The 14,546-nt window shown below is 35.0% G+C and overlaps 1 protein-coding gene across 1 annotated transcript; it reads right to left on the reverse strand.

The window, feature by feature from the left end:
* Positions 1-4,211: 4,211 nt before the first annotated feature.
* ChLD3 (Chitin and LDLR binding deacetylase 3) lies at positions 4,212-13,166 on the reverse strand. Its single transcript, XM_071595712.1, has 12 exons — positions 13,091-13,166; positions 11,781-12,029; positions 11,427-11,531; positions 10,160-10,303; positions 9,862-9,977; positions 8,846-8,942; positions 8,647-8,770; positions 8,154-8,275; positions 7,007-7,242; positions 5,119-5,289; positions 4,850-4,981; positions 4,212-4,375 (listed from the first exon to the last, which is right to left on the reverse strand). The coding sequence occupies exons 1-12, from the start codon at positions 13,164-13,166 to the stop codon at positions 4,226-4,228; spliced, it is 1,722 nt and encodes a 573-aa protein (XP_071451813.1). The 3' UTR covers positions 4,212-4,225.
* Positions 13,167-14,546: the final 1,380 nt, after the last annotated feature.

Below are 14,546 nucleotides of genomic sequence, written 5' to 3' on the forward strand. Positions count from 1 at the left end.
AATTTGATTTATGAGGAATCACCAACTACACAAAAATATGTGAAAAAATACCCTCAAACTTCAAAGAAATGGGTTAAAATTTACAGTAGGTCCTATCGAGTATTTAAATATTCTTTCAGAGAATACAATATCTCCTTTTGTGGGTATTCCCGAAGTTTCACTTTAAACTACCAACCCTTTCAATTTATTTCTATGATTGAGGTAAATTATTAAATAACTTATGCCCATTAAAACTGACATTTTGGTTTTTGTATTTTTGTAGGGGCTGGAGCAGTTTCTGTTTACCCATGTTATGTTCTAGCTCACCACCATGTCATTGAGAAATTGTTGGAACTTACTTTTTGCTTTGACATTGTCACTTGTTACCAGTGGCAAAACCAGGGTGATGCACTTCACACTTGAGACCAAACAGCAATCACATGACTGGTGGCGTTCCTCTATGACCAAGCTGTGAGAATCCTTACAATCTGCCAGCAAAATCATGGCAACTGTGTATTGGGATAGAAAAAGGGTATTGCTGCTTGACCTCATGGCTCTTAAGACCACAATATATACTGATGAGTATTGTGAGGGAGACAACTCAAGAAAAATTGATTCAGAACCGCAAAAGAGAAATGTTGAGCAATGGCATACGCCTTCTCCACCACAATGCTTGACCCCATGTTGCCCATCAAATGGTCACCCTCTTCAAACTGTCTTCACATCCTAGAAGCAAACAAAATGCTCTGTATCCACCATTCCCACCCCTATTGGATTTCTCCCAACAATCCCCTCTACTCCCTCACTATGCCCAGAGCTTCCTTATTTGTTTTCCTTTCTGTCCATTTCACCTTTTCCATCCTTCTCCCCACCCATATTTGCAAGACCTCTAATCTACACCTATAATCCTGCTTCAATGGCTATGTTTCCACGCCGTTCAAACCATACTTCATATCAAAGTTTTGATGAGCCTTTTTTTTACATCATCATTAAATGTCCCTGTCACCAATTGCCTCATATTTGTGAAAGCTTCTTTGCCTAACACTATTCTTCTCCTTATGTCTCTAATACTTTGACCAGTTTGGTCCTGAACACTTCTGAGATAGGTAAACTGTTTCGCCTGCTCTAGTTTTTGCCAATCTATTTTAACTTAAGCTGAGCCTCTCTCTTTGTGGAAAATTCTATAACCTGCGTTTTATTTACCTTTATTATCACACTGTATCTATTGCACTGAATTTCCAAAGCACCCAGCAATGCTTGAAACCCCTTGTCTAACTGGCAAACTAAACTTGATCATCAGCAAACTTAACTGATATTATGAATTGTCCAACGACTTTCATTCTTATCTCCAGTTCTTCCCATGCCTCCTTAATCATTTCTTCCATATATATGTTGAACAGCAAAGGACAACCCTGTCTTATCCTTCCTATCTACTCCATTCTTCTGAATTACATGTATTAATTCTACCAAAGTTACTCAATGGCAAACGTTCTTGGATTATAGAAAACAAACAAATACATCCTGGTTGTATCTAAGTTCCTCTCTATTAATTACTATTATACTAATCCTTACCACTTTGGCATCCTGTGTGCTACTCACTTTTCTAAACCGAAAGTGGTCATGCCATAAGTAGTTATTTTCCCTCTTCGCCATTATCTTATTGATGGTTCTAAGTACTGCTTTAGCTATGGGTGAAAAGAAGCTTACTGGATGCTTTTCCCTTTTGTTAGGATGAGGACTTAGATTGTGATCTGACCAAAACTTATGGCCAAATTCCTCTCTCATAAATGCTATGAAGTGACCCATACAAAGTCTTTTCTCCTAAACCTTTAAGTAGTTCAATAGGAATTTTTTCTATCATCATGGCCTTATATGATATCAATTCCCTTAATGCCTTTTCTGTCTCATCTTCAAGTATGCCTGGATCTAAGCTATCCTCATGTATAGTATGTCATATTCTCTATTTCTAAGTTTGCTCGCCTAATATCATTACTAAATAGTTCTTCTATATATTCCTTCCATTTCTCTTGAATCTTTCCTGGTTAAATTAATAGTTTTACTGAATTGTCTTTGATTGTTTATATGTATTTTCCCTTCTTACTTTCTTACAGTGCTTTCACTTTGGTGTATAGTGCATTAATGTCACCCCTCTGTAAACCTTCCACATCCTCACCCTGCATCTTCTGCCGATCTTCTTTCACCCTATTAGTTTCCTGTCTCAATTAAGTAATTTCCGTTACCTTTCTCTGTGTTTGCATTCTTACATTTCCTTCTCTTGTCTATCTTCGTGATCATCTTGTTACTGATCCATAATTTCCTCCTTGTCCTATTTACAGTTCCAATAATTTTGTTTGGAGGTAAGATATCCTTTTGTTAATTACTGTACATTTACATTAAGGGTAATTAAATTTTTTGTAAAGTATTACATTAGCGAACTCACTTAATTTATTCATGATTTTAACAATTAATAAATTCATAAAACATGTTGTTGATTGATATCTTAATTGATCTAAGGAACACTATTTAATTTTAAATCTCTAATTTTAATCTGCTTAATATCTCTTGATTTTGCCTCCCAGAAAACTGCTCCTTTCTCAGTGATAAGATATGTTTGATATGAAAAATATAGTTGTTTGATTTGCATCAAAACTGTCCTTAGTGGAAAAGTCTTCAAATGCTTTGGACAAGTTAGACATTGTCTATCCTCTCTCATTATTTCATGTAATGAGGAACTTCCATCACATTGAACTTTAACATACACCCCAGATTAAACTTTAAGTCGAAAACGATTCAAAACTCTGAAGGTAAACCGTCAGCCTTTGCCATTGACGCAGGACTAGAAATCAGAGCATTCTTGACTCCTTCCTGTTTAAACTAGACAATCAGTTCAGTGGCTAAATATTCATGTTTGCCTTCAGTAGACACTTTCATTCTGATTTGAACTTGCTTTATTGAATAAGTTGTTAATTCTTCTTTATTTTTATAATAATTTTTGACAAGGTTAAATTTGGTCCTCCAAATGCTCTATTAATGTCCGTTTTGCATCAATTACCAGTATCAATTGAAAGTTATGCTAGTTGAATTTCCATTTTTGCAATTATACAACCCCTAAGCCATGTTTTTATTATTTGCTAACTATGTGTACATTTACATGTCCACATGTAAACATTACCCCAAAATTTTAGCCATTGCACCAGAATCTTTAAAAATTCACTTATCCACTCTATCAAGTCCAAATTAGCTGTATGTTTAGAACATAAAGCAACGAAAATAAAAATTAAAAAGTTACGACTAAATGTTGGAGGAGTTAGGGTTAACTTTTTAATTGCAGGTGAAGAAAATCGTATAAATGGTGGCCCTCTCCCCAAGGGTAATTAGGGGCAAATATGGTTACAGGACGAGTGTTCATGAAGCAGGATTACATTGCATTACTATTGACCAGACCCAGTGAAAAGAGGTGGGGTCAGGAGAGTTGAAGATGTGTTATTGGAAAATACCAATGGTGGTTTCGAGGTAGGTTTTGAGACTTGCCACTGTGATCAGGAAATCAACTGAATATTATTGTTTTTGTCAAATTCTGCTAGGATTTATTTTATTGAGGGGTGAAAAATATTTTCATGAGTATAAAATGCATATACATTGATTACTATAGAACGTGGAACAGACTGTGCCCACATTTGGTTTTACTGATATTTTGTGGTGTTTTCCTTTTTATTGGATTCCATTACACATTAAATTAACCAAGTACACATGCCTCACCTGTGACTTTTTACTTGAAGGTTTTTAGGGAGGAATAATTTTCCAGTATTTTTTTCTAGTATGAATTTTAAAAACTAGAAATTGATGAGGAAGTTTTCTAAGTCTTTATTTGACCTCTTTAAAATATACAGCAAAAACATAACAATATCAGTCTTAAAATGAATAAATATGGTATAAAGTCATGCAATGATAACAAGTCATTTAAATATATGTTTGAAATAACAATGGACACCATATCTGTACTTCTTCAATGTTTAGTCTAGAAGATGTTTCGAGGAAATGTTGTATTTGTTTAAGAAGGCACTCTGAACCATTTTCTTTCAGGAATTAAGTGCTCCAAAAGTACTTCTATAATGGCATATTTCATTGCTCAAAGATATGATGACAAACAACTGGAATGCAACCTTTTGGTTTGAAAAAATTTGGTCTTCATTTGTCTGAATCCATTGTATGATGAGCATTTTACAAAAATTGAATTATTGTGGAATCAAACATTGACCCCAAATTCATTGCGCAACCATGGGTATATCTGGGGACAGTCTGTGCAAGTATAGAGATACCTTTCTGCTCCCAGGTCTCTACTTTGAAGTCTGCAAGTTTTGGGTAGGTTACATGCCAATTCCAGGGGTGTGAACTCCTAATGAATGAAAGAAATTGAAAGTCATTAAGTTTTACAGTAATGTCCATGCATTATGCTAAGTAATAATTGAGCAATATTTTGAAGTATATAATAACTCTTATAGTTAATCATTAAATTTTAAATGGCATAATGAATAAGTTCTAGTGCCTAGTCATCCCAGGAATTTTAACAAATTTCCTTGGTATGGGATACCAGTACCGATACTATATCAACATGATGTGCACTAATATGTGGGCATAATTAATTAGAGATTATGTAGATATGTTGCCCATTCTAGCTTATTATTTGCCATTAAAAACCCATCTACATAATATAATTCCTATATGGCCTTATTAGAGTTCCTTTTTTTCCAATTATTTTTATAGCTTATGTTACTCTGTTCTAATTTTGATTTCCCAGGATGAATTGGTAATGGCCCACAATATTTCCTTCTGCTATTTTACCATTCAATGAAGAAATGAATCTACTTACCCTTCGCTTGCAACTCCAGGGTTTAAATTGTTCTACTTGTCCTAGTGGGACTGGGTTTTTCATCCATTGGACTGCTTGCCAATTGGTTACAAACCATACGTCAGAATGTTTGCCCATTTCATCCAAGAATTTCTGTTATCAAGGTATGAAAGAAAAACATTTTAACCATGTCTTGTATGATTTTTTGCTTAGAGAGTTTCACTGAGTAAATATAAAATCAGGAATTAATAATTTTAGTATCCTCAAACTCTTGTAACACTATAAATTACCTGGAAAGCTGAGAGGAAATCAGGTTTTTTAAACCAAGTGGAGTGGAAATATAAGCCATAAGGAGCCCTGTTACTGTCATAATGACGATGAAAATTTCTCATCAGGCCATTGTATATTTCTTTACCAGTGAGGTGTTGAGGACAACTGTCAACCATGGCACACTGGTAACCCTAAAAAAAAAACAATGATCATCATTAACAGAATTGAACAGATTTAACAGATTGAACATTTTTAAAAGCTTACTTAGGTTTTCCTTAAGTTGTAGATTCATTTATATTTTTCTATAATTGGCTAATTATTAAGAATATATATGTACATATATGTGTGTGTGTTCCTATATGGTGGGATTTTGTTTTTGAATGTGTATTTGGTCGATGTGGCTCATCTCTTTCTTCAGGCTATGCATGTCACGAAACACACTGTTTCTATTCTTTATGATGTTTTATGATTACTTACCTACTGTCCTTCCTCTTGTGTGTTGTGTATTTCTCCTTTGGTGCGTGAAACAGACCCCTGACACCATCTCTTGGCCAAAGAATTGGGACACTTGGTTGCATAAAGACCTGCAGATCTCAGTGTAAATTACGTTTCCTCAATAGTTCAAGTCTCGGTCAAGGAAATATTTTTGCGCTAGTGATCTGCTTGATTCCGCCTTCCCCACCTCTCCTGTGTTCGTCCTTTATTTGTTTTCCTATCCCTTTTCCTTATAGCTATTTCCATGTGAATGAATATTTGTTTGCCATAGGGTGGGCTTTTGTATTTGAATGTGTGTGTATATGATTTGAGTTCGGTGATGGTAGAGTTCACTCAGTACTACTAAGCCCAATGGGGTGTGAAATTGACACATCAGGGTAGGGGGGCCAGTTCCTTTTCCTGTGCCAGTTATGGTTTCCCAGGAAGATCTGTTACCCAAAAAATCGCGTAGCTTTGGTGGAGCTGCAGGTGCCCAGAGACTTACACAGGAATCAAACCCAGGACCCTCCCGTCAGTAATCCGATGCTCTACACAACTTCTTTGTAAATGCCATCCTTTAAAACATCCACAAGTTCCATCAATTTGAACCCCCAATATTGTTTGCATGGCCATCACAGAGGAATGATTAACTCTTTTTTATTTTGCGAAAAAGTAAATGTAAAGATGTAAAGTCAAACCCTGAGCTTTTTTTCTGTTAAAGGGATGGCAATTCCTGTTATATACATACAGGGCTCAGTAAGTGCATAAGACTTGATTTTAAAATATGAAATAGGTGCAGCATTATTTGTTGGAAATAATATAAAGATAGCAACAGAAGCATGGCTGGATTAGAGAATCGAGGTTGATAGGTTGTGGAAGGCTAGGAACTACAAAGTTAAATAGATAAGGAAAACAACCGAACATGAACTATACAAGGGGATAGTCCATTATCTCTTAGCTTCCTCTGAATAAGGAGTAGTTGAGCCCTACTAGTAATGTCCACAGCTTAAATAAACCCAAGTATTCATTTACCACATGCGACAAATGATTAGTTTTTTATGGAATTTGGCATCGAAACAAGAATATCTTGACACAAGTTTTCATCATATCCTAATTGCTCACTTGGACTGCTATTAGCTTTTAAAATATTACTTACGTAACTTCCAAAATCGTTTCCAAAATTATAATTTTACAATGCCACGAGACAACTTATTTGGAAGCAAGCAGATTATTTGGAGTTTACGACATCTAATTACCATGGTTTTTCTTTATTCTTGTTTAGTACTTAATAATATGGTGTCACATTACAAAATTTATATTTGCCTTTAGTAACCTAATGTTAAAAGAAATTAAATGGGTACAAATTTATTTTGAAATGATGAAGTTATCAGTAAAAGAGGTGTGTGTAGTTCAATAATTTAAATCCATATGTACCTCCATTTCAAGTTGGTTCATAACCATCTCCCAAATGCCAGGCTGTGATCTTGTCGGACAACGCTGTGTGCCACTTCCACCCACACACACATGAGGCATTCGATGATCAAGTGTATATGGCCAGAGTGGTGGATCTGAGAATGGGGCAGCAATGGATGCATCATAGACAAACCCAAATTCACGCATCATAGAGAATTGTCTATTCCACCCAACACGAAGGAAAGGTACACGAAGACCTACAATAAAGGGAAAACATGAGGAGTTGGATTATACAAGAAATTTGCCTATCCCATCATATGAGGTTTGTACTCTTTTTATTATAAATTTAAATTGGTGGAAATGGAGGTGGAAATTATAATTAGTATCTATCACGAAGTAATGAAAAATTTAAGTTTTGCCTGATCATAGTTACAAAATGTTTATATTAAGTTCAGTGTTTTGATGGCATGGATTAAGTAAGTTTTAGAATGCAAAAGTGTAATGATGCCATTACCAATGCTCAATTGAATAAATTGGGTTAACTATATATATACAGTTAATAAGTTATCCACAGGGGTATAAAATTAGTAATATAATTAATGCTGGCTGTTTATGCACAGCCAAAAGAGTAGGTGCTATCCATCAGAATTTTTCAGTTCTTCCTTCAGTTCTTTTATGGATGAAAGTCATAGATCATACAATTAACTATTTGAAAAATAGAGTATTATGAATCAAACAATTACAAATATTTTGATCAGATCAAGATTGTTGTTGTACTTGAAAAATCTTCCTTTAATTTGTCGTAGTGTCCTCTAATCTCTTACTTTTAGTGTATTACATTTTAGGATTGGATATTTTTATTGCAATGACAGCATCCTATGTATTAAAAATATTAAATATATGAGGGTTCTTTCAACACTCATCCCATCACATTGAACTTGATTAATATAATAATCTCCTCTGTTTTGGAAGTATCAGGATATTTAACCAATGGATGAGGTAAAGGCTGTAATTTTACTTCCAAGTTATGGTCAAATAAGATACAAATTATTTTTAGCTTATTTTTGGAACAATTTTATATCATAATGCTTAGTTGTCAATAATAATCACATTTCACTGATAGAGTTTTAAACCTCCATTAATAATTTTCATGAAAAATGTCACATACCTCTTATATCTTCCATTCTGACATTAGCAAAACGATTAATGATGTTTGCTTGTCCAACCATTTCATCAAACCAATCTTCTATAGTAGCATTGTTGGTCCACCACTGTTCTGGCCCACGGTGGCTGCAACAAGATCATCACATTGAATTTTCAGTTTAAAATAATTAATTAGTGCATCCAAAGTTTTGTAATAAATACACCCCCCCAGTTTTCTATGATATTTAGTTGGACTGGTTGCAATGTAAGATAGCTATGATAATTACCCATGTCAACAATTTGTATGTTAATCATTAATTTTCTCTGTTTCTGAAAACCATTTAATGTGTCACCATTGAATTTGCAAATCACAGATTTATATATTTATGGTAAAGATATAAGCAATAAAGTGAATAATAAATAATTACCTCTACTGATTGCTATATGTGTCGATGTCCTTCCATGTCTTTCACCAGAACATTAAAAGTAACATTAAAATATAGAGAAAATTCACTTACGTAATGGAATGCACTGATATTTCATGTCCTTGATTCCATAGTTTCTGTACTTGTTGATAATTTGTATATTGGTGGGATATGAAGAATGTAGCATGTATAGGACATCCATTAGGGTTAACCCTTGCTGTCCCTTTAACTGTTGATGGGCCAAGATATAGAGGAACTGGTGATCCATTGGCTGGTGGTGCTTCTGTTTCACTTGTTGTAGACTGAGTTGGAAAGAGTTTGTCTTGAAAGAGCTCCCAGTTGTCTGCATTCACAGCATCATCGAATGTCAATATGATCATTTGAGGAATCTGTAACAAATAATTAAACATTGCCCTCACCTTAAAGACATTTCACATCATATTCTAACACAGGAAAGTAAAAAGCCTCATTTGCTTAGTATCACTCCCTAACCAAATGGTGAAAAGTTTTAAAAAATCAACCTCAATGCAGGCATTGTGATTATAAGTTATAAGTGCATGTTGCTACATATTTGGTGAAAAATGCTTTTACATCAAGCTAATGTGATGACCAAGGAGGTTGAAAGAGTACTAAAGCAAATTCACACGCTATCTATATATATATATATATATATATATATATATATATATATATATATATATATATATATATATATATATATATATATATATATATTTATTTATTTATATATATATATATATATTTTTTTTAGTTTTAACTGCAAATAAGTGAAACTAAAATAGAATAAATGGTATCTTTAATGGCAAAATTAGCACCATACAGTCTTTCTCAAATTCAATTATTTTATGAAAATTATGAACAACAAGGACAATTGCAAATCCCCAAACCCTTTGAGGAAAAGGAAAGCCCATCCAGGTGGGAATTAATCCCATACCCTTGTTTTTACTGGCAAAAACTTTACCCAACTGTTACCAAGGATGTGCGTAGTTGACTAAGTAAGGATGGTACATAGTTGAATATCTTAATGCAGGAATTTTACAGTGTAAAAATGATTCACCATGGCTGGGATCCCTGTCAAGATTAATGAGTCTTACTTACTCTGTGATATTCCAGCATTTGTTACACACCAGTGGATGACTCTGTTACTGTCACAGCATCTTCCACAGTTCTTAAATATTAATACCTTCTTGATTTTTCCCCCAAGAAAATATGCATATGGTGACATCTTACATGCAGAGTGTATATGTTTACACATCTAATCTTTATAGGCATTGAAACCAATCATACCTGGCTTGGTAACATGTTTCCTGGAACTGCTGTCCCATCTACTGAACAGAAACAATCAGGCAATTTGCATGTTATGGGATCGCATGGAGTTGCAGCATTGGGGTCATTTACAACATCTGCAATAAAGGTAACGGGTGATGAGCAAAGGAAGAATCGTTGATCCTATTGGCTGAATTAAACCATTCAGAAATATATCCAGGTCAATGTAGAAAATATTTTACAGTGCATCTCAAAATGAGTCCAGATATCCTATAGCAGTTTAAAAACTCAGAAAAATTACTGAAATAATGGTACAAACCACACCATCCTTCATCAGAATCATCATCACAGTCTGGTGTTCCATCACAGAACATGTCCTGAGATATACAAGTACCATCAGCACACCCAAGTTCATCTTCTGGGCAGTCTGCGTTTTCTAGTAGCGGCCTTGGAGACTTAAGCTCTGAAAATTTCAGGTTATTATTGTAAAACAAATTGTTAAGTTCATTCCGTTTATAACAAGATTTTTAACTCTGGAAAGTAAATACTCATTATATGTGGTGGAAGTTGAGGTAATGACAGGCATATATGCATAACCTTAGTAATGTGCTCTTTTCACGAAAATCAGTCAGAAGTTTGACAGAACTACAACTTCACCTAATGCTTCTATTAAAGCTGTTGAATAAGCAGTTGGAATTAAAAAAAATTAAAATAAGAGGAAACTTGAAGTTAATTTTATTATATGTGTGCAGTTTTATCATTAATTTTGAAACTGACTATTTTGAGCCTCAACCTTGTGACTTTTTTGAACCAAAACATACCTCAGTTATTCTTATGCTACATATTCGATGAAAATATTAATTTTCATGTAAATTCCTAATCTAAATAGTTTCCATATTCTTAGATATAGGTTACAATTTCAACTCACGTTTGGAAAATATAATTCACGAAAACATTTTTGTTTTCAGGTAGCACTTTGGCTACTTTTTCAAGTGTCCAACAAAATGTTGACCTAATTTATCATAGTTTGCATAAAATGAAATAATGGAATTTGTAACATTCCAGGTTACTATATTGCATATTGCTGTGAAGAATGATTTTGGTAGACCAGTTTTTGGAAATATTTTGGGTAATTGGGAATTAATTAGAGCTTTCCCTTTTTTAGGTAATTGCGTACAGAATTAAATCCAGAACTCCCCTATATTTTGTTATGGCGCTTATCAAGATAAGGCAGAAGGAGGGGCTATAAAGTCCTAATCTCGCCCCAATGAAGTCGTAAAATAAATTAATAAAATGAATATTTGTAACTGCCAGCCTAACCAAGTGAAGTACAGAGGAGCTATTATTATTGAAACCCTATGGCAGCTGATACTTAGGATGCAGAGAGGGTGAGTGCCTAACTTCTCAATATTCTCACCCTTTAATAATAACCACCACCTTAGTAGCACCATGTTGAAATTTTTCACTCAAATATGGTGCTGCTTGACAGGTGATATTCACTCTTTGCAGTGTGTGGTATCTCCATTGAAAATGTTTTTCAATAATAGTTTGCACTTACTTTTAGACAATGAAAATGTAATATTTACCTGCTGTAATATGACAGTTGTCTATATTTAGCTTGAAGTCACATATTTGACGGTTAATATCAAACAGGAGACCAGTTGAGCATCTGAACTCAAATACTTCTCCATCTTCAGGTAGTCAGTCATCCATTAGAAAGGTCAAGAAATATCAGTTAATAACTTCTCATAAAGTAGGTACTCGAGCATAATATGAAACAATTTTAAACTTAGCAATAGAGGTATATAAAACAAAGTAAGCGCCATTGTAAATAATATCGAACAATTTTATACCGAGGACAATATCATTAAAATCACGACTAGTTTAATCAGAAAATAAATGGGTCAATGACTATTAATATGCTGTTTGAAAATACATACCTAAGCACAAGTAGTATTTTGAACATTCCGTATTAGACCACACGCGGTTTGGTTTACGGTTTGGATTTCTGTAGAATTTATCTTCAACTAGGCATGGAACCTTATTTGGTCTCCTCCTTTGGCGACCCCAAACCGAGTTTGTATTCTGCCTGGTGTTATTTTGGTTGAATGGTTTTGGATTTCCCCTTAAGTATTGGGGTACATCAGTACCAGACTTGTAACTTTCACTTTCTTCATAATCTCCTGCAACTTTGAAAAGACGAAAGAGATGCGTAAGTATTTCTTGTAGTAAATCACTTCGGACGGATTTCGGACAAACTAACAGAAAAGGGTCGCAAAGGATCGCAAAGAAAAAGGGGACAGAAACTAAACTGAGGTCGATTTGTGTTTTAGGTTTATTAATGGTAAAGAGAAAACACGCTGTGCATATTTACCAACGTTGAGAAGCTCTTTCTTTTATAAAAAAACTAGAGTTTCTTTCGCGGCAACGGTTGATGTTAGCCATGTTAGCTCGTTTCAAGTATCGCGCTTATTCAAAACGAGCATCGTCGACGTCGAGGCGCTAATATGAAACGAATATCACGGGCTCCGCATGCAACTTCTTAATCGCAAGTTATTTCAATGAGCCATCTGCACACTTCCTTGCGCTAAATATGAATAGTTTTGAGTGAGAAGGGCTGTATAATGGAAGACAGCTGCTAAGAATTTCGAGGTCAACCATGAGCGCTCGTAAAGCCTGTCCCACTTAATTTCAATTTGGAATAACGGGGCAACGACCGTGACGATGGAGGTAAAAAGAGACGAAGAAAGAGAAATGATAGCACGGAAATATACATTCTGATTGACTCCATTCTTGTGCTAACAGGTCGGTCGGTATTCTTTGAGAAAAAAAATGGCGAGGAAAACTCTTGAAATGGAAAGCGAGTTCGAAATGAAAACCGATCCGAAGGGAAAAGAAATTAGGCAGAGCCCTCAGGGTTTTACTGCTGCTCCACAAACCCAGAAAAAAAGGGATATCGGTCATTTCGAGGCGCTGTCAAGGCCTTTGAAGTGTCCGGAGCATGTTTTGCAGATGTTGTTTCGGATTGAGGATGAAGCGGAGAAAGTATTACGAGGAAAATGAGGAAATCGAGGGGGTCATTAAAAAGCGAAGGTTAAGGACAAACCTGGGATGCACTAATGATTGATAATTTCCATCAAAAAAAGGGTCGAGGAGTAGCAAGGAGTAAAAACTGGAAGGATGAATGCGTTGTGTGTGCGAGCAATAGAACTGGACTTATGGAAAGGGGAGATGCTTATGTGGGACTCACCAGAAGCTGCGCCTGCAAGATGCAGGAGAAGTAAGAGAAAGGAGACTCCGACATACAGCGGGCAAGTTCCTCCCATGTTGCTGCAGCTTTCACTACTATCTCCGGTCTGTCCGAGACAAAATTGGTAGCATCTCCTCTTATATACGTGTGTCGTTTGGTAGCAGCAATCCCTGGCGGAGAGTATAAGAATCGTTCGGCGCCTCGATCGACAGCATTTTCCAGTCGTTTAAACGAAGTTTACATAATACTAATGATCAATTTTAAAAACAAGACCCATGTTAAATGCGCTAAAGAAATTAAGGAAGGAAAACCTTCAGCCAAAACCTTTTTAAATGGGAATAATTACTAGTTTATTCCGAACGTTAGGATTCTCTTGACGGCCATTCAGTCCACTTAATGGAAAGTTTTCCCAAAAAGATATTCCTATTTTTATCCGCTATTAATGAAAATAAACTCAATCAGTGTCAAATCGCTCGACCATTTATGTTGTTACCCCGTGTGTTCACATTACTTACCACTTGCGTTCACATTATTATAATTAATTCATGCAGTCATGTCATATATACGTAACAGGTAGGAGTGAAACATTTAAAAGAAAGCTATTACCTCACTGACCAAGTCAGAATATCAGTTTGGGGGACTCAAACATAAGATTTTCAATAGATATTTTTTTTTGAAATTATCATTGTCGTGTTCATTGTTCAATGTTGTTTCACTTGCAAGATACCGAAGTGGCAAATTAATAATTTATAAAACGGCTGAAAAAAAATTGCCTCATGGGGGTTCGTTTCGTCTTCTCTCCGTTGAATATTTCAACAAGCTTTTATGAAGTTGCAATAATTCATTATTATTGAATACCGGAAATTAATACAATGGGATTTATAGTTTTAAATTTTTAGATAAAATTTATTTTTCACGTTACTTTTCTGGCGACAGTTTTCTGAAAATAAAAAGTTAAAAAAAAACTCCTCTTTAAAAAGTGTCTCGGGTCAACGAATAGTGTCAGCGAGAGTTTAAATTGACCAGAGTAGGACCGCCAAATATTGATGGTCACAGTGTAATATTTTAGGAACAAGATCAACAATGTTATAATGTAGTGTAATATTTTCAAAATCAAGGTCATTTTAAGTATTTCAGAATTGCGCAGGCTCATCATTTCGTCAACCTGAGGTAGCAAAAAGGATTGGATGAGCGGTCCTACACCCTAGCCAACGTAATGCTCCGAGCAATTGACGCCAAATCATCGCAATGATTCTCGTAAATTGAAAATGTTCCTCGGGTCACCCACTCAACTGAAGCTGCTCTTAAATTTAATGTCGAATTCATTCTTCTTCCGACATTGAGGATTTTTCTATCGAGATAAATCCGAAAAATTATCCAGAATATTCTTTCGTCATAGTTTTCATTATTATTTCACTTTGTTATCCCTAATTGTGTACTATGAGTTTTCAACATT

Source organism: Hetaerina americana, unplaced genomic scaffold (assembly GCF_022747635.1).
Source record: "Hetaerina americana unplaced genomic scaffold, ioHetAmer1.1.p SCAF_7, whole genome shotgun sequence".
NCBI classification, from domain to species: domain Eukaryota; kingdom Metazoa; phylum Arthropoda; class Insecta; order Odonata; family Calopterygidae; genus Hetaerina; species Hetaerina americana.